The sequence below is a fragment of the Haliaeetus leucocephalus genome, unplaced genomic scaffold (genome assembly GCF_000737465.1).
Source record: "Haliaeetus leucocephalus isolate CR32 unplaced genomic scaffold, Haliaeetus_leucocephalus-4.0 Scaffold189, whole genome shotgun sequence".
Lineage (NCBI taxonomy): Eukaryota > Metazoa > Chordata > Aves > Accipitriformes > Accipitridae > Haliaeetus > Haliaeetus leucocephalus.
Window position 1 is genome coordinate 1,108,889 of NW_010972625.1, and position 24,456 is coordinate 1,133,344.

General features: G+C 40.2%; 2 protein-coding genes across 13 annotated transcripts in view; both read left to right on the top strand.

The window, feature by feature from the left end:
- Positions 1-13,079, top strand: part of TAF1 (TAF1 RNA polymerase II, TATA box binding protein (TBP)-associated factor, 250kDa) — a 33,647-nt gene extending 20,568 nt beyond the window's left edge. For 6 of the 10 annotated variants that reach the window (XM_010565314.1, XM_010565318.1, XM_010565315.1 and 3 more), the window contains 14 exons: positions 47-155; positions 363-461; positions 1,182-1,359; positions 2,718-2,785; positions 3,168-3,290; positions 4,408-4,500; positions 4,576-4,660; positions 5,182-5,249; positions 5,331-5,447; positions 8,279-8,404; positions 9,716-9,814; positions 10,100-10,250; positions 11,043-11,220; positions 12,260-13,079. In XM_010565314.1, coding sequence (XP_010563616.1) covers positions 47-155; positions 363-461; positions 1,182-1,359; positions 2,718-2,785; positions 3,168-3,290; positions 4,408-4,500; positions 4,576-4,660; positions 5,182-5,249; positions 5,331-5,447; positions 8,279-8,404; positions 9,716-9,814; positions 10,100-10,250; positions 11,043-11,220; positions 12,260-12,476 — 1,711 coding nt within the window. In that variant the 3' untranslated portion in view covers positions 12,477-13,079. The remainder of the gene's footprint in view (positions 1-46; positions 156-362; positions 462-1,181; positions 1,360-2,717; positions 2,786-3,167; positions 3,291-4,407; positions 4,501-4,575; positions 4,661-5,181; positions 5,250-5,330; positions 5,448-8,278; positions 8,405-9,715; positions 9,815-10,099; positions 10,251-11,042; positions 11,221-12,259) is intronic. The other 4 variants (XM_010565320.1, XM_010565324.1, XM_010565317.1 and 1 more) reach the window with 3 other exon arrangements.
- A 401-nt stretch (positions 13,080-13,480) lies between these two features.
- Positions 13,481-24,456, top strand: part of OGT (O-linked N-acetylglucosamine (GlcNAc) transferase) — a 28,204-nt gene continuing 17,228 nt past the window's right edge. The window contains exons 1-5 of one of the 3 annotated variants that reach the window (XM_010565325.1): positions 13,481-13,822; positions 17,591-17,771; positions 18,822-19,065; positions 20,628-20,696; positions 23,658-23,774. In XM_010565325.1, the coding sequence (XP_010563627.1) occupies positions 13,786-13,822; positions 17,591-17,771; positions 18,822-19,065; positions 20,628-20,696; positions 23,658-23,774 (648 nt within the window). In that variant the 5' untranslated portion in view covers positions 13,481-13,785. Of the gene's footprint in view, positions 13,823-17,590; positions 17,772-18,821; positions 19,066-20,627; positions 22,445-23,657; positions 23,775-24,456 lie in introns of those variants that run through there. The other 2 variants (XM_010565326.1, XM_010565327.1) reach the window with 2 other exon arrangements.

The following is a 24,456-nucleotide window of genomic DNA, read 5'->3' on the forward strand; positions in this document are numbered from 1 at the left end:
CACAAGAGGGCTAGAGAAAGTATTACACTTTTTTGTTTTCACCTAGTGCGGATGAGGTTCGCAGGAAATCACTGGTCCTGAAGTTTCCTAAACAGCAGCTTCCTCCAAAGAAGAAGCGGCGAGTAGGGACAACCGTTCACTGTGATTATCTGAATGTGAGTGAAGGTGTTACTGAGCTGATTGCAGCATCTCTATTTCTGTTTGTACTAACTGGTCAGTTTCTTTACTACTCCTGTGCATCCTCCACATGCAACACAGATACCTGCCCAGTAAATTAATAAACTAAATTGCCTAGGATTTCTGTGGGTAAATATTTTGCATCTTGGAACTGCCTTAATTTTTCTGCCTCTGATTTTTTTTAGCGTCCTCATAAATCTATCCACCGACGGCGAACAGATCCCATGGTGACACTGTCATCCATCTTGGAGGGCATCATCAATGACATAAGGGATCTTCCTAATGTAAGCTTAAGCTATGAGACCAAAAACCTATGTCTTAAGCAATATGGCTAAAGTAGGTTATGTGTTGTAGACACCAACATTAGGCTAGGCTTTTCTGAGATGAGTGGTGTGCCAGCCCTTTCCCTCCTGCCCTGCATACAGTTGGTGTGCATTATTTCCTAAGTTATCTCAGCGCAGAATCTTTCTGAGGTGAAAGCATCCATATGAGAAAATAATGTTAAATAGTTCTGTATGGATACATATTCAAAGCCTGGGATGTGACCACCTCCCCCCTCCCCTGCCCAAAACCAGAAAAAGATGCATAACACTCGAATGTAGCAATGTGGAATAATTTTATATATGTGGCACTGGAGCAAATTGTGTACTTCACTCTTTCTGACCAGACTTCACCAGAAACTTGCACAATCAAAAGATTAAAAGGAAGATTTGAGTTGAAATGAGAATTTAAAGTTCACTTTCTTGACTTTTGTGCTGCATAACCAAAAATATCTTCTGAGAATTCTTTGTGAGATTTTTCTTCTTAAAATGGTATTAAAGAACATTTTGTAGAACAAAGTGATAGCTACTGTGGGGCTGAGCTTACCGTATTTTTCCTGGTGCAGTTAAGAAACTGTGTAAACGTTTTATACATTAGTGCCTATTCAACTGTGGAGGTTAAACTGAGATTAGCTGTGCTAGTACTGTGGTAATAAGCATTCATTGTTTTCTTTTCATCCTCAGACATACCCCTTTCATACACCTGTAAATCCAAAAGTTGTCAAAGATTATTATAAGATTATTACTCGGCCCATGGATTTACAGACCCTGCGTGAAAATGTTCGTAAGCGACAGTACCCATCCAGAGAAGAGTTCAGAGAACATCTGGAACTAATTGTTAAGAACAGTGCTACATACAATGGTAGGCTATTAACAACACAGGGAAACTGTGTTTCTGCTGATACATTGTACATGTATGAGGTGTAGATCTTTTAGAAGTAACGAAAGCAACAGAAAAGCAGAATAAATTAACTGTCAGGTGGCAACAATAAACATATGTTCTTCCAGATAGAGAGACTATATGAATGTTAATGATCTAATTCATAAATAAGAAGTGGACTCTAGCATTTAACAATAACTAAATGATGACTGTGATGTAGTAACTGAAGTTCAGTAATGGACCTATCAATGACTGAAGACACTGGTGCATGAATTAAGTCAAACTGCAGTGAAGCTAAACAAAACATTATTTTCAGCAGACTACTTAATGAGTATCGTTCCTTTTTGCTTTCAGACGTGGATCAGTGGGGAGATACTTGTGAACTTATTTTCTCAATATTATGCTTTAGTGAACGAATCTTTTAATACAAATAGGAACATTAAATTGAAGCCATTTAAGCCATTGCCTTGGAGCATCCAGCTTTGAGTAGAGTTTATTGTAATGATTTTTGCATATTTTGGTTCTTAGTTGCAATAAATTTTTCCCCATTTGGGAAGGTCAGAAAGCTAGTTTAAAAAACCAAAAAGTGTAGATTCTGCAGTAGAGCATGCATCTGCTGGGGAAAAGTGCTGATTCATCGAGTGATTATAGGTCAGCTCTATTCTGACTGCTGATAGAAGGGTCTTTGTCCAAAAAGTATTCATTTGATAAAGTAAAAAACCTCTCAGCTGTGTTGAGTTTCTCTGGGCTGTGCAGCATTCAAGGTGACACTGACAGCACTGGTTTTGTGCCTTTACTGCTTCCTTTATTATTTTGACAGCTAAGTCCCTGTTTTATCCTAATAAATGATTTTTTTTTTTTTTATAATTCTGTTGCAAATACTTGCTTCCATGTCTGAGGAATCATGACATTATTTAAAGCTGTGGTTTTCTGAATATTCCTTAAATGTCCATCTTGCCTTCCTTAGCAGTTCAGCTTCACTGACTGGATTTAGTGAAGCAAACAGAAATTTCATGACTTATACTCTGAAAGTTTGGCAAAGGTGGAGGGCTGAGCAGCCAGTCTTCCACAGGCACAGCTGCTTTCTCATAGGGTTCCCAAACCTTAATAGAATGCATACCAGAAGCGTGAATGTTTGCTATAAATAACCTTTTCTCATATAAAATCCATACTAAACTTTAGTAATTGTGTGTATTGAGAATATACTTGAGGATATACTCCTGACTGTGCTAGAAATATAATCAGTGATGCTTTAGGAGAAAAGATTAAGTCATATTTTGACATAATTGGCCTTTTTAATCAGGCTGGAGTATCTCACTGTACTTGCTGTGTGTTTGCAGGGCCAAAGCACTCACTGACACAGATATCTCAGTCCATGCTGGACCTGTGTGATGAAAAGCTAAAAGAGGCAAGTCTTGTGAATGAGTTGTGATCAGAGCGGAGAGGGGATGGATGGTCAGGGGTGGTTGAGGACTTTGAGGACAGAGGACATAAGTAGGCAAAACACAGGGCTTTAAGGAGAGTAGAAGAATAAGGGAACTCCTCCCCCCACCCCAGGGTGTATTTGAATTTTTACAATTTTAAACAGTTCACATTGGAGTCTTTCTCAAAACACAGATGCTTGTTTGTTACTCTGTAGTTATTTTATCTTGTATGTAAACCATTATCCCCCTTTTATTTACAAGTGTCTTCATAAAAAGGTGAATGGGAGTCTTTTTGGGACAGAGTATCCTGATAATAACAGTTATTAATCTAGGGTCAGCCACTGATGTTTCTTACTTTTATTGCAGAAGGAAGATAAACTGGCTCGATTAGAAAAAGCAATTAATCCCCTCCTGGATGATGATGATCAAGTGGCCTTTTCCTTCATTTTGGATAACATTGTCACTCAAAAGATGATGGCAGTTCCAGATGTAAGTTGCTTGAGTGGACTGTGTGTGTGATGTGCAAAATTATAGTCCTGTGGCTGTGTATTTACGTTGTGGTGGTTAGTGCACTGACAGAAAGAAAAAAAAAAAGAAAGAAAGAAGAGTGCTCTGTCAGGGAGCTGGCCTGTGATTTTCTGACTGGCACAGACGTACCGGTACTCACTCCCTTCACTGGAGCAAAGGTCCAGAAGTGAAGGCTGGGTTCCAGTTCTTTTTTCCGACTGCTCTCACTCATGGATAGTGCCTGTATCAACCTCCCATTAGTATGAAGTCACTGATTATCATTAAGCATGGTCATTATAAAATATACTCTTCTCCTGCTGCTTATAGCACTTGCTTTGGTAGATCTTGAAGCACTCTGCAAAGGTACTATTTTCAGGTGCAAATGAAACACAAGCTGATTTCTAATTGATCAGGTTTACCCAGTGTTGTACTAGTTTGTTAGTATTAAAAAACCCCAAACCCTTAAGCTTACCAAATAAAACTGCACAGATAAGGATTTCAGTGTCACTCTTCTATAATGTATATTATGTCTGAATGGAGTAGGGAACAAAAGTCTGTAGTGGTTAGACTGAATGAGAGAGGGCTTAATGCCTGTCTTCTTTAAAACTTTGTTGTTTTCATTCTCTGTTGTCACCAGGTTCTCATTTCTGATGTTTAGAAACAGATTTTAGGGTTTTTCTATGCCGTCGCACCATGATGAACTGTTAAATTGGTATACATAGCCCCGGTTGTGAGATCAGGCTTAGGTTTATATTCTTCACTTATTGTAAAAGCAATGAGTGTTCTTGCTGGACACTGCAGTTATGTTGTGGAGGAAACAGTTATATTAAATAGAAAGGTCCTTTGTATGACTACTATTTTGTATTACGTGTTCCTACTGTCAAACATATCAACGGGCCTAGTTAAAAATCCAACTGGTAGATCTTTTTTTCTGTGTCCCTCCTGAAGCTAAACGATTGGATTCAAGATGCCTTGTGATAAATACTTCCCATACATTTTGGGTGTTAGTTCTGGAGACTTGTTTTATGAAATTTGTAGCTCAAACTGTAAAAAATTCTACACAGAAGCTTTCTAAACTTCTCTGTTTTCTTTCCTTTAGTCTTGGCCATTTCATCATCCAGTTAACAAAAAGTTTGTTCCTGATTATTACAAAGTGATTGCTAATCCAATGGATCTGGAGACTATCCGCAAGGTGTGTAGCTTGAACAGAGCAGCTGCTTGAGAGATGTTTAGACTTGATTACTTACTGGGTGACAATCTCTTCCAGAATATCTCCAAACACAAATACCAGAACAGAGACACTTTCCTGGATGATGTTAACCTCATCCTTGCCAACAGCATTAAGTACAATGGTAGGTGGTAAAAATAAGGCTTCAGCTGCCTTCTGTACTTAAATGAATACATCTGTGCACCTGTTCAGTAGTGCTTGTCAAAGCCTGAAGCTGTGCATCCTGAGCTTGATTGTTGATTTCCTTTCCTGCTGAGAAAAGAGATGCTTATACAGTGATGTTTTCACAATCACATGGTGCTTTATTTACCATCTGGTGCAGAATGGGGCGGTTACAATTTGGGGAGGATTTTCTACTTGTTCCATACACATCTCTGCTTCAGTGATTTATTTCTGGGAATTTCCTTGAGATTGACAGGGTACAACCTTCCTATCTCCTAAATCATATTTTTAATGCTGGAACAAACTGATTGCTGTTTGTTAGCTGAATGTGAACCCTGCTTTATATTTCTTCTTAGATCACAAGGTGTTGGGATTTAGGGACCTGTTTCATGAGAACTGTGTAACCAAAACCTGTCTTTCTGTCTCAGCAGCTGGAACTGACCAAATGTCAGAATGCATAAAGAGATTTGTTTCTTACTACAGGGTCAGACAGTCAGTACACAAAAACAGCCCAGGAGATTGTAAACATCTGTTACCAAACTTTAGCTGAGGTATGTGGACAACTCTACTGTAATATTTTTGTATGTTTGAATTTTCTGTTCTGCAACCTTAGCAAGCTTGTTTGTTCTTAGTATGATGAACACCTGACTCAACTTGAGAGAGACATCTCTACTGCTAAGGAAGCAGCACTAGAGGAGGCAGATCTGGAAAGTCTTGATCCTATGACCCCTGGTCCCTACACTCCACAGGCAAGTGACCAAGCAAAGTTTTTGCTTCCTCTCTTTTGGTTTCAATTTCCTGGATATTTGATCTAGAGGTGCCTCTTTGTTCACTGTTCTCCATCTGTCTGCAGTTAGTAGAGTATCTTGTTGGATGGTATGCTAACAGCTATTTTTTAAGGATAAATATGAGAAGCGGTTATGATGCTTCAGAGAGTGAGATACCTAAGACAAAGAAGGTAATTTCCCAAGCAACTCGCAAAACCAGTCTCAAAATGAGCTGTGTACAGTCAGGTACAACTGAATGTTTGTTGGAAATTCAGAGACTGTGCAAGTGTAGCAGTTAGAAACCCTCGGAAGGCAAGCAGTGAAAAGGTAAGGAGAACATAAGGAAAAAACATCAATACTGTAATGCTAAGAAGCCAGAGAGCTGTTTGGTGGAGTATTGTTGAAGAGGCTTATTGCTATGAGCAAAGAAACTGCCTAATATGGTCAGCGAAGTACAACTGCTCTGCATTCTTTGGTGAGATTCTTTACATTTCTTTATTTTGGTTCTAATGGAAATAACATTTTTTACTCCTCATTATTATTTTATAGCAGACAATAGTGTGTGTCAGTTATTTTGTATGTCTTATAGACCAAGTTGGAAGCATAATTTATACTGGAGATTGTATGACAGACTGCTTTTTCAGTGTTTACAGTTTGGCAAAGTTTAATAAGCTATGTTTTAAAGTGCTGCTTCCTGCCTTGGGCTGTTTGGTTGTTTTGAAAAACATCAGTAAAAAACTTTCATGAGGAATGGCAAATTCGTTCCTGAAAAATAAAATTGCCTTTGGAATTTGCGTGATTAAATTAGGTAACTGTTCAGGGAATGTCATCCTAATGTCTGAGGTGTGCCTTTTGTTTATTTGGAAAAACTGTTGAAGTTCATAAGCCTTGGGAAAGATCTCTCTGCTAATAACTGAATGATCAAAATTCAAATGTTGTATACCCAGTGTAGGAAGACAGAGCAAAGCTTTCTTTGCAGTTGTTCATCCCAATTGTAGACCAATAATTTTTCTATTCTGTACAAGTCTGGTGTGATTACATCTGGAAAGTTGCATTTAATTTTAGTAAAGTCAGAGCAGAAAAGAGTGGCTTGAAGTTCAGGAACAATTTAAGATCTTATAAAGATTATTTTTAAGAGAAAATGAGTTTATAATTTTTTAGGAAATAAGTATGCAAAGATTATATGGCTGAAGCCAGGATAGCAGGCTGCAAACAATTTTGAGGCAGTATGTAACACCCTCCATCCATCTCTCCCCCCACCCCCTGCCAAATGTAGCCTTTTAGGAGGCTAGAAAGAATTTCCTAGGAATGATGATTGAACTCAGTGGGGTGGGAATACTGAAACTGAGTATCACAGAAAAAGACCTTCCTGGCAATGGGAAGTGTCAGGCTTCAAAGGAGTCATTGGTGATTAGTTGTTTAAACTATCTATTGACACATTTCAAGGAAGATTAGATGGAATCAAGGATGATCCCAGTACCTCAGAGAATGAGGGACAAAAATGTCGTTCTTCTCTCTACCTGATCGTTTCCTTCCCAAGAGCCATATTACCTGTTCTGATTTTTTTTTCCCAAGTTGGTGGTCAGGAGAGAGGAAAAGAGGCCCGAGTAGTGAACTGCCTATTAGTTGTCTGCTCCTTCTCAGTGCTTGCTAAAGGAGAGAGCTTCCTGAGCTCCTCCCTTGAACTTGTCATCTGAAGGCCACCCTTTCCCTTTGCTTCTTGGCTGAAGGTACCCTGCCACTTCCCACACTTCCAAACTTGTCACAGATGGCAGGTCTGGTGCTGGTTGCTTGGTTTTAGTTCCCTTTATTTCCAATGCCATTGTGATGACTAATAATTATCTCCCCATATGTGTTTTCAGGAGCTGGACTCCAGGATATAAAAAGCAGATAGAGCAACTAGAGAGCTGTCTGTGGTTTACATGTCTGTTTACATTCTTAGGAAGCCTGTTTTGCCCAATTTAAATGGTATTGCTGCTGCTCTTAACACTTTCAGGATTGTCGTGATACATACACTGTGTATTATAAGGGCATTTAATCAAAATCCTAACCTGTAGTTCCTCATTAACTCTTCAGAGGTCAAATGGCATGCAAACTACAGACTGGCTTCTAGAACACTTTACCCAAACCCCCCTTTTTTCTTGCTTTTGTCAGCTTTAGGGACTCTTGAGACAGTTATTTACCTAGCAAAGCTTCAACTTTCGATCAATTCTATTTCATGTGCGATAGACTTTATCCAGTTCCGATAGCAGCATTTCTGGTTGCAACACCATTTCCATCATAGGAATGGAAATTAAAAGGGCCATGCTGAGTCAAACCAAAGGTTGATATAATCAAGTATTCTGTCTCTGGCAGGGACCAGAAGTGGATGCAAACGTACAGTGATCCTTCTTACAGCGAAGCCTCTCTACTTCTGGCAATTGGCTGTTCAGGCACCTTAAACCGGTATTGCATCTGGACCGTTGTATTTATGAGCTGCAGAGAGGTCTATTCTCTACAACTCTATCTAATCCTTTTGGATTCCATTTACAATTTTGGCCTCTGTAGGATTGCACTGCATAGAAGTACTGACTTCTATTTTAAAATCTGCTATTTGGCAAACTTCATACCTGAGGTTGTGAGCTGTTGCGTTTTACCATGTTTGTTCTTTAAGAATAAATAGCTTATTTTGATTAAACAGTGTTTAATAATATAAACACCATGCCAAAAAATGCATTTAGTCCTGAAATCCCAGTCTTGCCTCTCAAGATACTGTTCTAGTCTCAGTTCAGTGCCTGAGAATGTTATGTCTCCTGTTTCCACATACACTTTAGCCACCTGATTTGTATGATACCAACACTTCCCTCAGTATGTCACATGATGCTTCAGTCTATCAAGATGAGAGCAATTTGTCTGCTATGGACACTCCCATCACTACCCCAGAGAAGCGAGGAACTCAGGTCAGAATCCTCCATTTTTTCATGTGGTTGGAGAGTTGGGTTGTAAAGCAAATTAGTGAAAGGAGGCAATTACTTTGTAGGAAACAGGTGACAAAAGGATCAGCAGGTTTCCCAAGCAGAGAAGGAATCCACTTCAAAAGTTATGCAATTTCCTTCATTTTGACTGCTCTGAGGGAAAAAGAAAAAATTAAAGAGCGCTGGGAATTGAGACAGTGCAAAACAAAGAATAGAGAATCAAAAGTTGGAAGAGAATCTGCCTAAGGCCAGATATTTGTTTGCTTCACAACTTCTGGGAGTAGAAACCTGGTGACTCGTGTTACAAAGGGCTAATATGCAATCCCTTGTTGATTCTGAATAGGGGAATAGTGAAGTATATTCTACATATTTGGATGATGATAATTAGATTATTATGGTTGCATGCAGTAACGATTAGAACCTGTACAAACACCTAGGAAGAGATGGTTGCCACTGTAGGTACCTTATAGTTGTAAAAGAAAAAAAAGCAGACAGGTTGAAGTTACTAAATCAGTATAAATGAACTTGTTACAGTAACCATAGAATATTTTTTTTCATAGTCTTTATTCTGTATTAAACAAACAAACAAAAATTGTTGGAGGAGAGAGAATAACGGAAGGAGATGCAGTAATATGACCATGAAAATAAATTACCAGGAGGAGGAAGAAGGTGAGGAGGGCCACAAGACTGAATGTGGTACCAGAAAGACTAGTAAGAGCTATTCTGAGCAATCCAGACAAACAGAGTTTGAATATGAATAGTTCCATCTAGTATTGTGGCTGGCTGTAGCTTTGAGAATGCTTCTAGGTGATAAGTCTTCAAGCTTTCTATAGACTTTAAATTTATAGTCTTTGGGACAGAATCTGCATGTCCTCTCTACCTTGGACTCATTGTGACTGAGGGAAGAACAGGAGAGAGAAGGGCAGGAGAAGATCTGTTGGAAACTGCCGTCTGCTTTTAAAATATTTTGTGAAAATAAGCACTTCTTAAGATCTAGTGGTATTTTCCAGAAATAGCTAGGTAAACAAAGGACTCTGGTACTGTAAGGCTGGAGATTCCCTTTTCAAGGATGAGCCCATCAGGATAAAAGTGTGTGGAGACTGTGTGCTCTCTGATCTTGGAATAAAAAGAGAAAGGATCCTTGCTCTGAGAGTGATATACATATATTTTTCTTTTTGTCTTTCCCCTCCCTGTACTGCCGCACACATCATTGTGGTCCAGATGTCAGTCATACCCTTTGGTTTGTGTCCAGTAGTGCCTTCCTCAATGGTATTGCTATTTGTGTTCCCCATTCAGATGCGCCAGGGGCGAGGTAGGCTGGGTGAGGAAGACTCTGACGTAGATATTGAAGGGTTTGATGAGGATGATGATGGGAAACCTAAGACTCCAGCCCCAGTGAGTATATTTACAGAAATCCCAGCCATAGTCTATGTGTTGACTTGCACACTTGTGGTAGAAGTCTCTATAGTGTAAAAGTTGTCTGCTGTGTCTGCCATCCTGAAAGACAGCAGTATTTATAGCAATAGCTAGACTTTTAAATGTAGTTTTAAAATGTTAACATTATGAAATGAGTGAATGCTTCAGAATGAATAGTATGATAAATAGTAGGCATATGCTGGAAATGGCAGCAGTAGTTTATATGTTGTTTGATCTTCATTATCCCTGTTCTGTATGACCTAGGAAGTTGAAGATGCAGATGGTGACCTTGCTGATGAAGAAGAAGGATCAGCCCAGCAGACGCAGGCCAGTGTCCTCTATGAAGATTTGCTCATGTCAGATGGAGAGGACGATGATGATGGGAGTGATGAAGAGGGAGATAATCCTTTCTCATGTAGGTGTCCTTTTTTATAAAAGGTTGAATAGGAACTGGTTGTTCACAAACCCAGCTAATCTTCCTATGCTTCCATCACAAAAACATGCAGTAGAGAGCACACAGCATAACTGGGATATGTAGGCCAGGTGGCCTAGTAGTCAAAAAGCAGGAGAGACCAAAGGGCCAGATGAGAAAACTGGATGAACATAAATGGAACTGAAAACAAAGTGGAATAGGAGTGCTGTTAAGTATGGACACAAAAGAAAGCAGAGTTAAGACAAGATCTGGTCTATTATATTTCCTAAAGTGAAACTGCAGATGGTTCCGAAAAGACTGGGACTATGATTTGGTGTGCAGAGGTAGGAATGGGCAGTTTAGTAAAAGCACAACATTTATTTTGATATGAAACAGTGTGGTCAATGTTACCAAGAACTGGAAGAGGTGTCTGGAGGTTCTTCAGATTGTTTCCCTGTTTTACTAAAAAACTTGCCATGCAGAAAAGCTTATAGTGGTATTTAGCGATGGCTTCTGAAAATTATTAGGGGGGAAAAAGGGGGAATTATTCAGAGTAGACAAGCAAATAAGGTCTTTTTGAGTAATGGTGGTAATGAGATTGCTTTTGAGTAACATCAGAATTGGGTCCTCAGTAAGTGGTATCACCTCCCAGATACCCTTTCTGCTACCTTGTGGAGACACTACTTGGTGTACGTTCCTTACAGTCAATATTGTAGCCTTTAAACAAAGACAACGGGTATGTCACTGCCACAACAAAACTGTTGGTTTGTGACCAAATGTTGGTTTATTACACAGCTATCCAACTGAGTGAGAGTGGCAGCGACTCAGATGTGGAGCCCAATGCAGTGAGACCTAAACAACCTCATGTTCTTCAAGAGAACACACGAATGGGCATGGACAATGAAGAAAGCATGATGTCGTATGAAGGAGATGGTGGGGAGACATCTCATGTTATGGAGGACAGTAATATCAGGTAAGGAGAGCTGAGAATCTTGTTAAAATAATTCTTCAAAATCCCTTCTCTTAAAGATTTCTGAAGTGTTTATCATAAAAAGCTGAAGAATATCTCACGTTTATTAAGTTAGTCACTGTTTTCAGTGTTGCAACCATAATTACCATAATTGCAATTTACTTATCAACAGAAATTTGGTTTTGCTGTTAGATTTTTCACTAATAAAAATGTTAGTTAAATTAAAAAAAAAAATCTTTCTTGTAGGTTAGATGATTTCCTGTACATAGTGGTTTTTGAAGGCAGGACAAATAAAGGTTTTTATAGGTTATCTCAGAAACTAGAAGATGCCTTTGAAGTTAAAAGATGATTTAGCTGATCCCCCCCCCCCCCCCCAAGAATAAACATTTCCTTACTTGAAAGAAAACTGCTTAGTTAAAGTAAAAAAGAATAGGAATAGGCATATTCTGTATTTTGGAAGGAGTTCCGTTATTAGAAAATGACAAGTACAGCACTATCAGCTTTATTTTTTTGCATTTACTTGAGCATACTCTTCCTTCTCTGGCCATTCTGTGGAGTATTATCATTAGATTCTCTGTTCTTTTTCTACTTATGAAATTCAGTCTCTTATGCTATTATTGGTATTTGCGTAATAAATGATTGTACAGGCAGCTATGCTGGGTCAGGCAAATGGTTGGTCCAGCCCAGTACCTTGACAATAGTCAGCAGAAAATGCTAGAGAAGATAACTAGAATGGGCTGTCTGCCTTTTTGTCTGCACTAAACATGACAGATGGAAGGTGTTGGAGTGGTCTGTTTTTCCTGCCTTGAGTATATCAGAGTGGGATGAGGATGCTGGTAGACAATTGTTTCATCAGGAGAACTGTTTTTTTTTTTTTTTGTTTTAAAAAGTTGGCCATTGACAGAATTAAAGTGTACAGTGGTTCCAAGTGTTCCGCAAGGACTTCAAGCCAGGGAACTTTTACAGGAGTTAAATACAAAACTGTTGGTATCAGCAGCTGATTTGAAATGATAGTATAGTAAGAGTATTTTCTTTCTTCTAGTTATGGCAGCTACGAAGAACCAGACCCAAAGTCCAACACAAGAGATACTAGTTTCAGCAGTATTGGAGGGTATGAGATCTCAGAAGAGGAGGAGGAGGAAGAGCAGCAGCGCTGTGGGCCGAGTGTATTAAGTCAGGTCCATCTGTCTGAAGATGAAGAAGACAGTGAGGACTTTCATTCTATTGCAGGAGACAGTGACCTGGACTCAGATGAATAAACTCCTTTTCCTGAGATGGCGGTCATCCTGGGCTACTCTTGGCTCCCGAATTTCTCTTGTCCTAGTTTTGGTATAAGGAACAGTGTAGTGTGGCCTGTGTTAGCAAGAAGTAGATTTTTTTTTTTATATATAACATCGTAATTGGTTATAAAACGTGTTATGTGACTGAGTAAATGGTGAAAATAAGCTTTAGACAAGCATGCCCTGCTGAAGTTTTGGGTTGTTGTAGCCTGTACTAGTTCCAGAGTCCTGACGAAGATTTGTATGGTTTGTTCTTCAGTCTTATAGATGTAAAATAATTTCTCATAAATACTGGCCTGTTGGATACATGCATCTGTCAGGAAAAAAAAAATTTGCTCAGACTGACATACCTGCTGTTGATAAACAACTATAAAACAGTTTTCATTTCATTAAAGGGAAGGTTTTTCTCAGGGACCACAGCATGAATGCAGTGTCTGAAGTCTTACCCCAGATTGGTTTTTATAATTGTCTTAACTACTTTGAATGCTTAAGTAAACAGCTGCCTTATATATATATATTTTTTTTTGAAGGCGCAATTAGTTCCAGAAATCAGAATTTAGTAATGTGAGTCTTTAGGAAGGCTTATTATTCACAGGCGATTCCTCATTTTCAGTCACCTGGAAAGCAGGAGCAGACTCTGGCATTCTGTGTGAAATTCTGCCGTACTGCCGACTGAGTTCATGTAAATAAAACTCGAGAAGGTTTAAACACGCGCTGCTTTTATTGCCGTCTCTCCGCGCCCCAGTATGCCTGGCCGGCGAGCGCACGTGCCGTGGCCGGGCCCGCGGGTCCCCACTCGCCCCAGCCTTGTCTTTCCAGCAGGCCCCGCCCGCACCCGGATGTATCGCGGGCGCCATGTGCGGAGGATCCGCACGGCGGAGGATGGTTGCGCACGCGCAGTTGCTCCGCGTTTGTCGCAACATATTTGCGCGGAAGGATACCTAAGCTGACAAAGATGGATGTGCACTCGGTGAGGCGAGTCCTGCCGAAGGGCGGGCTTGGCGGAAGGAGACGGAGGAAGTTCCGGTGGGGGTCCGTCCGCCGCGCAGGGGATCTATACGGGTCCACTGGTTGGCTCCGCCCGGACTACTTGCCGGGGGGAAGCTAGTTCCGGCAGCAGCCATTCGACAATTTGCTGCCTTTGCCACCGCCATTTCGGGAGCCGCCGCCTCAGCGCGCGGGGACTGTGGGCAGCTCGGTCCTGCGCCGCCCGCTTCAGCCGAGTGGGCCTCTCCGCACCCACGGCCCTTCTGCTGACTCCACCAGAGCCTCACCGGCCCCCTTCCCGATGGCGACTTCCGTGGGGAACGTGGCTGACAGCACAGGTACCGTGGCTTGCCACGCCGGGACGGGCGCGCTGGGGCCCAACAGCGCCGCAGCCTCAGCCCTGCGGAGGCTGGGCCCTGCCCTCGCCCGGGGCCGCACGGTGGCCTGCGCCCCCCAGGGCGGCGCCTGGCTCGCCCCGAGCGCGGCGCTGCCTGCTCGCCGGGCCCGCTACCGGCGGAACTTTCCAGAAGCGGCGGCCTGGACGAGGCGGTGGCTCCCGGCGCGGTCCCCGCCGCCTTTGTGCTTGTCTCCCCTTGTCTTGGGGCGCCGACGGGCTGTCTCGGGCTGCCGACTGGCCGGGGCTTGTCCTTCGGCGGGCTCCTGTCGGCGCTGCCCGGCCGCAGCCTGCAGGCCGCTCCTGGACGATCACGGCGCGATTAGTTCTTGGTGCGGTGCTCTCTCATTGCTATATTTATCCAACTATCAAGTGACTGCGTTTTTGTAGAGGACGAAGTAGGGTAAAAAGCTGACCCAAAACGCACATTGACTGGTCCAGAATCCCTTGCTACACTTACGGAGCAGATCTTCTGTGGCATACATAGCCGAGAAGTAGGTGCTTTTCTGAACAGTAAGATAGTGTGCTTTAGCTAAGAAAGATCCTGTCCTACATTTAGTTTACAGATCCAGAACTTGAGGGATGGCAGAGAGGAGAAATCTCACTTTCCCTGCAGAGCAAGAAAAGGAAGTATTTTGTTTACCGAATGACAGAATGGATGAAAGGATAACACAGCTTTATCCCTCAGATTTTTGGGTGTTTCTGTAGCTAGAGGGAAGGAAGAGTCTGAAATGCTGAAACGAGGTTTGGGAAAAGTAGAAAAAAAAATTAGCGTCTGTGGAGTAAGAGATGGGATAGCAGTACAGAGATAGGGATGTAAAGGGAAATGGTAGTGATACAGAAGTGGAGGTGGAGAGGCTAAGTGCTGCAATACGGTATTTTGTTGCTACTCAGCTAGAACTGTGTGTCTAGTCAGTGAGGCTGGAGCATCCTCTTGCAGCCTTGATCTGCGGAGGTGAAAAGAACATTCGCATGCTTGGGGAGAGTCCTGTGCTCCTCATCACCACCACCTCCCAGATGGGCAAGGCAGCTGCTCCTGTCTGGGCCTAGATTTTATCTAAATGTAAGGTTGAGTATGAGCATATGCCAGGTGCTTTGGATGTTATTTCTGGGGGAAAAAAATGGCCATGCATACATTTGTGATAGTTCTGTGTAGATTTTTATTTTGCTTGTATTCTGTAGAAGTCTCAGGAAAGGTCATTGTCATAGCAGTACTAGGCTCCTCCAAGGTCATAGTCAAAGCATGTAGCACCAGTTAGCCTACGTACATAAAGTAATGTATGCAGGATTTGATAAGGGATTATTCTGCCTGTGACTCTTCACTGCAATTATTTTCTTTAGAAATGGATTCAGTGAGCAGCAATTGATGGCTGTACTATGGATTATTTGGGTTGTAGAACTTTTCTTCTAGCCAGCTTTTAATAGAAAGTTTAGCTGATTTTGAACTTTGCGATACAGCTGTCCACTTCCTGCTTTTCAATGAACTTCTCAAGAATCATTGCTAAAATAGTTGTTTGGAGGTGGATGACTGGCTATTTTACGCTGAGTAGTTTGCTTCATCTCTTCTTGGGGGGATTGTTTTGTGAAAAGACTTGATAAATGAAAGAAAATGATAGTGTTTCACTTTTTTTGTTGCTTTTGTCAGCAGTTCTTATTCCCAGGTATTAAATACAGTATTTCTGCACCACCTTTTCTCTTGCCCTGGGAGTTGCAACTTCAGTTTCACTTTTTGCTTAAGTAGGCAAAATGTAGCATTTAGATAAGGGTTGGAAGCTTCCTTCCAAATGGTCATAGGAATTTAAGTCTAAACTTTTGGGGTTTTTTTTTGCTTTAGCTTTGAAATTTATTTGAAGAAGAAATTAATCCATGGGACATGCTCTTCCTCTATCCAGCTTCCCTGTGTTTGTGCCATCAGCAGAACTTGAAATTACACTGACTGCCAGAGGGGCTAAACCTGTGTGGCTGTTAATGGCAGAAGGAGGGAGTGAGAAAGAGCGTGTTGGTACTCCAGTATCATTATTACTGTCAGCACCTTGGACTTTCATAAATGGTTCAGTCATTCTCACGTTGAATAGCAGTTGTATCTGTTTATTGGCAGTAGGTTTAACCAGACGCTGAAGTCCATTTTTCCCTTAGTCAGGGTTTGGAAAACTATTAAGCTAGGTTCCTAGAGAACAGAATCCAATCTGGATGAAGATACTTGTGTTAGTAATTTGTCAAGTATCTGAAAGCAAGTAGTTTTGCTAGTTCCAACTTACTGTGAAACATAGAGATAATATACTATCTGGAATAACAACTTTAGTTATATCATGTAGTGTTTGCCATCTTATCTTCAAAACCTGCTACTGCTAAAAAAGCGATTTTGAAAATAATTTACATCAATCCTAATTTCATAAAATAAACACTATATAGTAACTCTGTACCTAATCTCTTTGTGATTATTTTGCTATTTTTAAAGTTTTCACAAAAGAACTAAAGAGTCTCAAAGGATTTTTGTAGTACCTAACTGCAAAAAGATGTGTACTCAGATACTGAGGTACTTTGTTGTACTAGGAAGGATTTATCTGTTTCATTTAAATACAAAATTTATCTGTTTAATTTAAATTGAAAATTTTAAAACTCTGTATGTCCAGGTGGGAAGTGTTTGATGAATGGAATTCAGTGACTGCAGAGTACTGGGAACGCTGGACTTGGGGAGGGAAAATAAGAGATGCGTGCAGTAATCAAATCTTTTAATAGTAAGAGTCATGGGTCTAAAGGCAGAATTTGAAGGCCAACACTTCTTTCTAGGATGATAGGTTGTGGTTTTTTCCAGGCTGCACTTGTCTATATTTTAATACAGAACTGTGTTTTGTAAGACATTTTATTTACTTTTCACACTTAAGGTTGTTTTGTCTAGAACAGGTGGTGCTTTGTTGTTCTCCACAATTGTCTCTTAAATACTAAAACCATTTTGTTACTTCCATTCCAGCTAAGCCTCCAGAAGCAGTAACTACTTCCCTGTACCTTGTCTGTTTAATGGTTCCTTCTGTTGGCCAGTTGCATAATCATTAAAGTGTGTTTGTCTGTCATCAGATATTGTTCTAAGGCCATTTTTTTTTTTCTGTGAAGGAATTTTTATTCATTATAGGGAATGTAGGAATATAGAGGATTCCAGGGATGTTACAGCTGCTTGGTTTTTTTAAGGGCTTTCACTACTGGCACGGCAAAACTCCTTTTGCTCAAGTCCTTTGAAGTCTTTGTCTGCTGTCCTTCATTTCCCTATTAAGTTTTTGGAACATGTTTTTAATACTACATAAGGTTTACGGTCTTGGGAGAGAGTGAGGAGAGTCATTGTTCCGTTAGCAGCACTTCTACTGTTACGAACCAAAGTACAACATCATGCTAGGAATCTCTTTGAATATATTTCAGGTTAATGGAAAATGATTGACTTACAAATATTCACCGTCATTACAGTCTACATGTTTCCTATTATTAGCTGATGAAGTCATGGACTTGTACAGATCATGTTAGAAATATCATAGTAATAGGTTGGGGCACGAACATCTGAGAGTTCAAACTGCCATGTGCTGTGGTGTTTTATGTAATGTCAAACATTTTCATCCTTCAGTTGTGTACGCTTTTTTTTCACATTGTTTTGTTTTGTTTTTTGTTTTGTTCCCATTATCTAACTTTTTGTTTTCCCCCCTTAAATGTTTTGGTGATTCTCCAGAACCAACGAAACGTATGCTTTCCTTCCAAGGGTTAGCGGAGTTGGCTCATCGTGAGTATCAGGCAGGAGACTTTGAAGCAGCAGAGAGACACTGCATGCAGCTTTGGAGACAAGAGCCTGATAATACTGGTGTGCTTTTATTACTGTCATCCATTCACTTCCAGTGTCGCAGATTGGACAGGTAGGAGACTTGAGGTGTTCTGTCAAGCTTTCTCTATAGTTTGCACCTCTAATAGTACTGAGCATAGCTGACAAAAGTTCTACTCTTAACATTGATTTCTTTTTTTTTATCACTGAACACAAATACTGACTAACTTCATGGCAGCAGTAAGGACTGGTCAAAAATAATGTTCTTCCTTTTTAAATTCTGTTAGGGTAAGAGATACAAATTGGAATTGCTAGCTTTACAACAGACAACAGATCTTGCTATTGTTCTCATGTTATTTTAATGTTGTACACATTAATACTGGAGTGTCAGCCATGCTAGTGTGTACTGGAGGTATTTACATATGTAAACAAAGGCTTTTGTTTATTTATTCCACCTGCAGTGTGGGGGTTTATTGTTTTGGGTTTGGGTTTTTTTTTAAGTTGCAAGACTGGTTGTTTGCTGTGAAATGGCATGATTAGTTAAGGATTTTTGTCACTGAAAGTTGTCTCTATATTCTTTCTGCTTGCCTGTTCCTGATCTTGCTTTCTGTACCTCAAGCATTTTGAACTTTACTAGCTCTGGCTGTAAATCTCTGTGTGCTGGTGAAGGAAGTAAGAACCTTTGAGATTTATTTTATAAAGGCTTCTGAATGAAGTTGTAATAACCATTCAGATAGGGGAAAATAAAGTGGGGGAGGATACAATTGAATTTTACACGTACATCTGTCAGCTGTGTCCTGCTTCTTGAAAAATGCATTGAGTGGAGTGTTGCTTAAAGCATACAAATGTTGGAAGAGGCTTCACAGGATTTCTGTAATGTTTTCTCCAGTTGCATTGAGTTCAGATTTGGTGAGGTGACCTGAACCCCACTGATTGTAAATGAGAGTTGTCTTTCTTCAGTAGAATCTAAAATAGGAACAGGGGAGATGATAGTTTAAACAGCTCTGTAAGTCCAGATTTGTTGGCTAAGTTTGGCTCACTTAAGAGTGAATGTCCATTCAGTGTTTGCCTGTTTACCTGGTTACTTAAAGTCAAGGGTGGGTTTTGGTTTGGTTTTTTTGCTAACTTGTCTAATTTTCTCCAGGTCTGCTCACTTCAGCACTTTGGCTATTAAACAGAATCCACTGTTGGCTGAAGCCTACTCGAATCTAGGCAATGTGTACAAGGAACGTGGACAGCTACAAGAAGCAATTGAACATTATCGACATGCACTACGCCTCAAACCAGATTTCATTGATGGATATATTAATTTGGCTGCTGCGCTGGTAGCTGCGGGTGATATGGAAGGAGCAGTACAGGCCTATGTGTCTGCCCTTCAGTACAACCCTGTAAGTAATGCTATTTTATAGAAGAACTCCATACTTTACTACTGTCCCAGGACTCACAAATAGCAGGTTTCAGAGAACAAACAAGTGATAACCCTTCCCTCTAACCTGTACACCATAAGCTTAATGATCTATTTATACTTTTTGTAAGGATCTTTGAAACACTTCTGTCACAAAAAGTTTTAAATTGCAGTATAGTCAGGGCTGCTGGTTTTGTACTGATCTGTATTATTGAGATAACAGAAAAGCAAGGATTGGCGTTCGGTTTTGGTTTGGTTTTTCTTTTCTCTGAAGTCAGATGTTTCAGTGAATAACCTCATTTGTGTGCTTTAAGGCAGTATTATTACAGTGAGAGAATCACTGCTCAGACTTGAATGTGAGAGCTTGAAAAATCAGGTATTACGGTATCATGAAGTCAGGAATTTCATAGTGATGACAGTTGCCTTGCTTAGATTTCCACTGTGGACTGGTTTACAGAAGCATCATTTTTATGTTTTATAGGCTGAAAGTGAGTATCTGTCTATAAGTGACTCCTATAAAATAGATGTGGTGTTTGGATTTTTGGTTGTAACTGTTTTGAATTGACATTTTTAGTAAACAGTGTATCAGACTGCTATCTTCTGTTTATTTTGCAGCATACTCAAATAATTTGTATAGTACTACTCAGCATGATGAAGGTATCTGTTTGCTATTTGGTCATACGTTTTGTCAAAAAATACTTCAAATGCAGCCTTGGTCTGGTGTGCATATATCCTTTTTCCTTTGGAAAAGCGAGTGCACACCCAGTCCAACAAGAGCTCAGAATCTTGTTTCGCTGTGTTCTTCAGCCTAGGTGAACTCGTCTAACCTTAGTATGCTAAGTGGTGTGACTAGTGGAGTTTATGCACTGGTTAGAAATACTATAGATGGTGTTTTCTTACCAGAGCTGAGTTTTGTTTAGGTTAGAAACTTCTTTTGTTAGTGTTGACAAAAATGTCCCCATTCTCTGTGGTCTTTACTGCTAGATAATGCAGTTGCAGCCTGTGCTGCTGTTAAAAATGAAAGAAGAACAACATGTGGCAAGGCTGTTGAAAATAGATGGATTAGTGGGAGAAACAGGGAGAAAAACTGCTTTGGGGATACAGGAAGCAAAATGACTATGTATAATCTAGTTAAAAGCCATAATGGCAATGGTGTAACTTAAGAATACAGGTTTGCAGTCATGCTTGAAAAAAAAAAGGGGGGGGAGGGGAGCTTCAGGTATTTATGTATGGCAAAAGAACTTGAGCTGCTGGGGGGGGCACTCATTCTTGGTTTTCTTCTATATTTCTGTATAAAGAAGAATTGTATGAAATATTACTTCCTTACTTTCTACTTCTTTACAGTTGTATTTTTACAGTACTATAATCAGTAAGATTATCTGTTGGCTGTAATGTTAGGTCAAGAAAAATCATTTACATTCGTGATGTATTTCTTAAGAATTTAAAATAAGCTGTAGAGGACTGGGGCGTTCCTTTGCAAGTTCTCTGTGAAGACCTTTGGGTATCTGGAGTCCTGAAGCTGATCGTGTGGCTTTGATTTTTCAGGACTTGTACTGTGTTCGTAGTGACCTGGGGAACCTGCTCAAAGCCCTGGGTCGCTTGGAAGAAGCCAAGGTAGGTGTTGGGTAGAATACATGTAAACGTCAGTGTTTTGAAAACTTGAACTTTGCACCAAGTCTTCAAATCTGCGTTGATCTACAGACAGTCTGAGAAACTGCTGAAAACTGAAGGCACTGAAACACCCCAGAGTAGTTGCAGGGCAAGATATGGCATGTCCATGTTAAAAAGTTGGTTTAAGTCAAGAAATGGAACGTTACCAAGCCTTTCTGCTGAACTAGACATTCTGAAGTATTGGGCAGGGGCTCCATCATGCTCTTATCTGGAATTAAGTAACAGTCCTTCAAATCTGAGGCTTGCCTGCTGGTGCCAAGCAGAGAGCCTGTGGTTAGCTCGAGATCCCTGTACGATGCAGGTGCTATTGAAAATGCTGCTCTTCTAAAGTCCTTTGTGGCTTGTAAGTGGAGAAGAAACTTATCCAAATGTTACCTTGTAATATTGGCTTTTAAAGATTTTTATTTAACTTTTCCCTTCCCTTTATAGTGGAAGAAAGGCTAGTAAATGATGAATAGTTGCAGTATGCGAACCCCTCGAATATCTTTTCTTCATGTCTTCCCTCTGCCCTCCCCCAAAATAAAGAAATCAGAAGGACAAAGCTGGTTTGTTTGGGAAATGAACTGATCGAAAGAAAACTTGCTGTAGTGGAAAGGTGGCTTATAGCAGTCTTGTGTTTCCTAAACTGAGAATTCGAACACCAAGATGAGTTTAAAATTCTTGGCATGTTAAAACTTGGATTGCACAAAGAAATTGTCTTGTTACAAGCCACCTTACGCGTCCGCGCTGCAGGGGTGAGGAGTGTGGAGAAATCGGAAACACTCTGGACTCCACATCTGTCACTCCAAGCCCCACGCGCATGCTAAAAAGTGGAGTGTATGAACAGCGTAGCTGTCTGTTTGGCTGCAGCACCATTTGGGGAGGGTTATGATCTTTATGGGGTAATGGGAGTGCAGCTTCAAAGTTTATTATTTTTTTTTATTTCTCTTAACAACTTGGATGTGCATACCATCCTAGGGCAGCCTAATTGATTTGGTCAGATCCAGGTTGAAAATACTTAGCAGCATTTAGATTTTGAACAGTCTTTGAGACACTTGGTTCTCAGCCCACCAAGCGGACAGCTAACATGAATTGCACTTCACTGCAGCTTTAGTGTGACTGGTATAGGCCAAGACACTGCGCCTGCCTTAGGTTGCTGACTTCTTTGTTTCAGAGCTCTGGAGACACCTAGTTTGAAAGTGTTATTCCGTTTTGTGAGAACTTAATAAATGAGGAAAAATATCTTGAGTAAATTGCAATGTGTTTCTTTGGTTATCAGTCCATTTGAAAGATCAAGCCAGCAGATTCCTTACAGTTTGAACTAAAATTTAATTTCTTTGTAGATATTTCAGAGCCTTTCTTCCAAAAAAAAAAGTCCCTGCTGTATGCAGTTGCCCTGATTAACCCTCTCCCTTCTGCATGTCTCCCTTGTTACAGACAGATTGTCCTCATTCCCATGTGTTAAGACATATCCAAAAAAATGCAATTGCTTTGTTGAACTTTTACTAATGATCTTGTTTTATTTTCTCTCTTGTTTTTGGTTTTTCACCACTGATATTGTATTTAGAAGGTTTCAGGTGGGTGAAACCTCCTATTCCATGCGTAAGGTGCCTCGCTGAAGGGAGCTCGAGGCCTGGATCTAGGGCAGACACACACCTCCTCCTCCTCTTCCAGCAAGGAACGCACCGAAAAGTCACATGATGAGAAATATGGTAACGGGTTTGTAACTGCCACAGCAAAACCATTTGCCTCCATGCCTGAATCTTCTGTCTTGTGGCTTCAGAAACAGCTTAAAATATTTAATTACAAGCAAGTAATGTAAGAATATTTTATACTAGTAGCCACAAATTCTTTCAAAGAAATAAAGTAAAAGTAAATTAAAATATTTTTTTAAAGAAATAATTGGAGATAGTTAATAGTAAAAGCTTCTAACTCTTCTGGTTGTTCATTTTTTTCCTTTTTTCTTCTTTGTTTGGATTGCAGCGTTCTGCTCTTCTGATGATGCGCTGTGATCCTGCAGTAGCGCAAAGGCTGCGCAGCGGTAACGCGCATTGCGTGCGATTAAGCCCTCATGAACGGTTGACTAGATGATTAATCTCTGATTGGGTGACTGCCCAAGCTCCAGGCTGTAGCCTTTTGGATAAAATTGGATTGTAACACATTTAGAGTCCAGACATCAAATTTAATACACGAGTTTCTGTATGGGCCTGTCTGGTAGATTAATGATTCTGGTTGGCCGTTCACTGGACCTAGGGGCAATCAATATAGCAAAGCAGTTCGCAGCGATAGCGTGGCGCCGTGCTGTTTAGGATGCGCAGCGATTTCTTGCGCTTGCATTACAGGGACCTAAACCTTCATGCAATCCTGTCATTTGAGGTTTTGAAGCTGCAGGTGATTGAATGTATTTGAAGAAACCAGGGAAAAAAGATAGGGATTCGAGTGTGTCATCCCACTTGACAAGGACAATTAAAACTGAAGAATGGCTTCATCTTTTTCAGTAGTTTTTCTGGTTTTTTAAGTAATTTCTATCTGTTTTAGAATATTTCACAGTTTTGTAATTTTATTATGTGAGGTTGTTTTTTACACAGTAGTTTTTGGGGTTTTATGCACGTAAGGGTGGCACATATTTCCACTGAACTACTTTAATTATTTCTAAGATGATTTCTGCAGTGACCTGGTGTCTAAAGGCATGTTAATTTGTTATCAGCATAACTGAAAAATGGTGGGCTTGCACCTGGGTTTTGGTTTGCGCTGGCGCAGGATCAACAACAGTTTGCAGCGCATTAGTTTTGGCGCAAGCTAGCCTATACTGCAGGGTCACTTTTGGCTGGTTAGAGAAGGCATACTAACAATTATTTTTTCTCATTTTTTTCTTTTTACAAATATTCCCCTTCCCTTGTATCTCTCTTCTTTAACTGTTCCAAGGCCTGTTACTTAAAAGCAATTGAGACTCAACCAAACTTTGCAGTGGCTTGGAGTAATCTTGGCTGTGTTTTCAATGCCCAAGGAGAAATTTGGCTTGCAATTCATCACTTTGAAAAGGTAACTATCTAAGCCCATCAGCTTCCCTGCTAGACTTTAATGTACATGTAGTTCTTTACTTGTAGATGATAGAAATATTTTGATCAGCAGAGAACTTCTTATGATCCAGTTAACATCTTACGTTAATAATTTTTTTTGACTTCCTAATGTTTCAGACTGCCTGTATGCCACTAGAGAGACATGTTTAGAATTGCCCTAAGGGCTTCAGGCACATGTCAAATAAAAGAAAATTCATTAAGTTATTCTACAGTCCTTTTCCGGAATAAATTTTTTGAAAACCTAATTTGATGGGAATAATGTTTTGCATGTTTCATGTGTGAGAGGGAGAAACAACTTTCTGCTTAAAATAATTTTTCATTTTGATTTTTGTTTCAGGTATTACAGTCCTTTGAGTAACTGAGGAGAACAATTTTAAGTGACAGACACTAATTCCTATTCTCCGGGATTATTTTTCACCACTCTTGTTTCAGACTTCTCTAGATTGGTATCATTAACTAGTTGTCTGATACCTTCTAGGTAGTATCTAGTTAGCATCTTAATTCAGTTTGTACTCATCTAAAGTGAGTACTCATCAATGTACTCATCTAAAGTTTCTAAAGTGATCTAAAACCAGATTTAAGATGTGGTGGACAGTTTCTTCCTGATATTTATGACTTAAGATCTACAAAAATAATTTTAACTG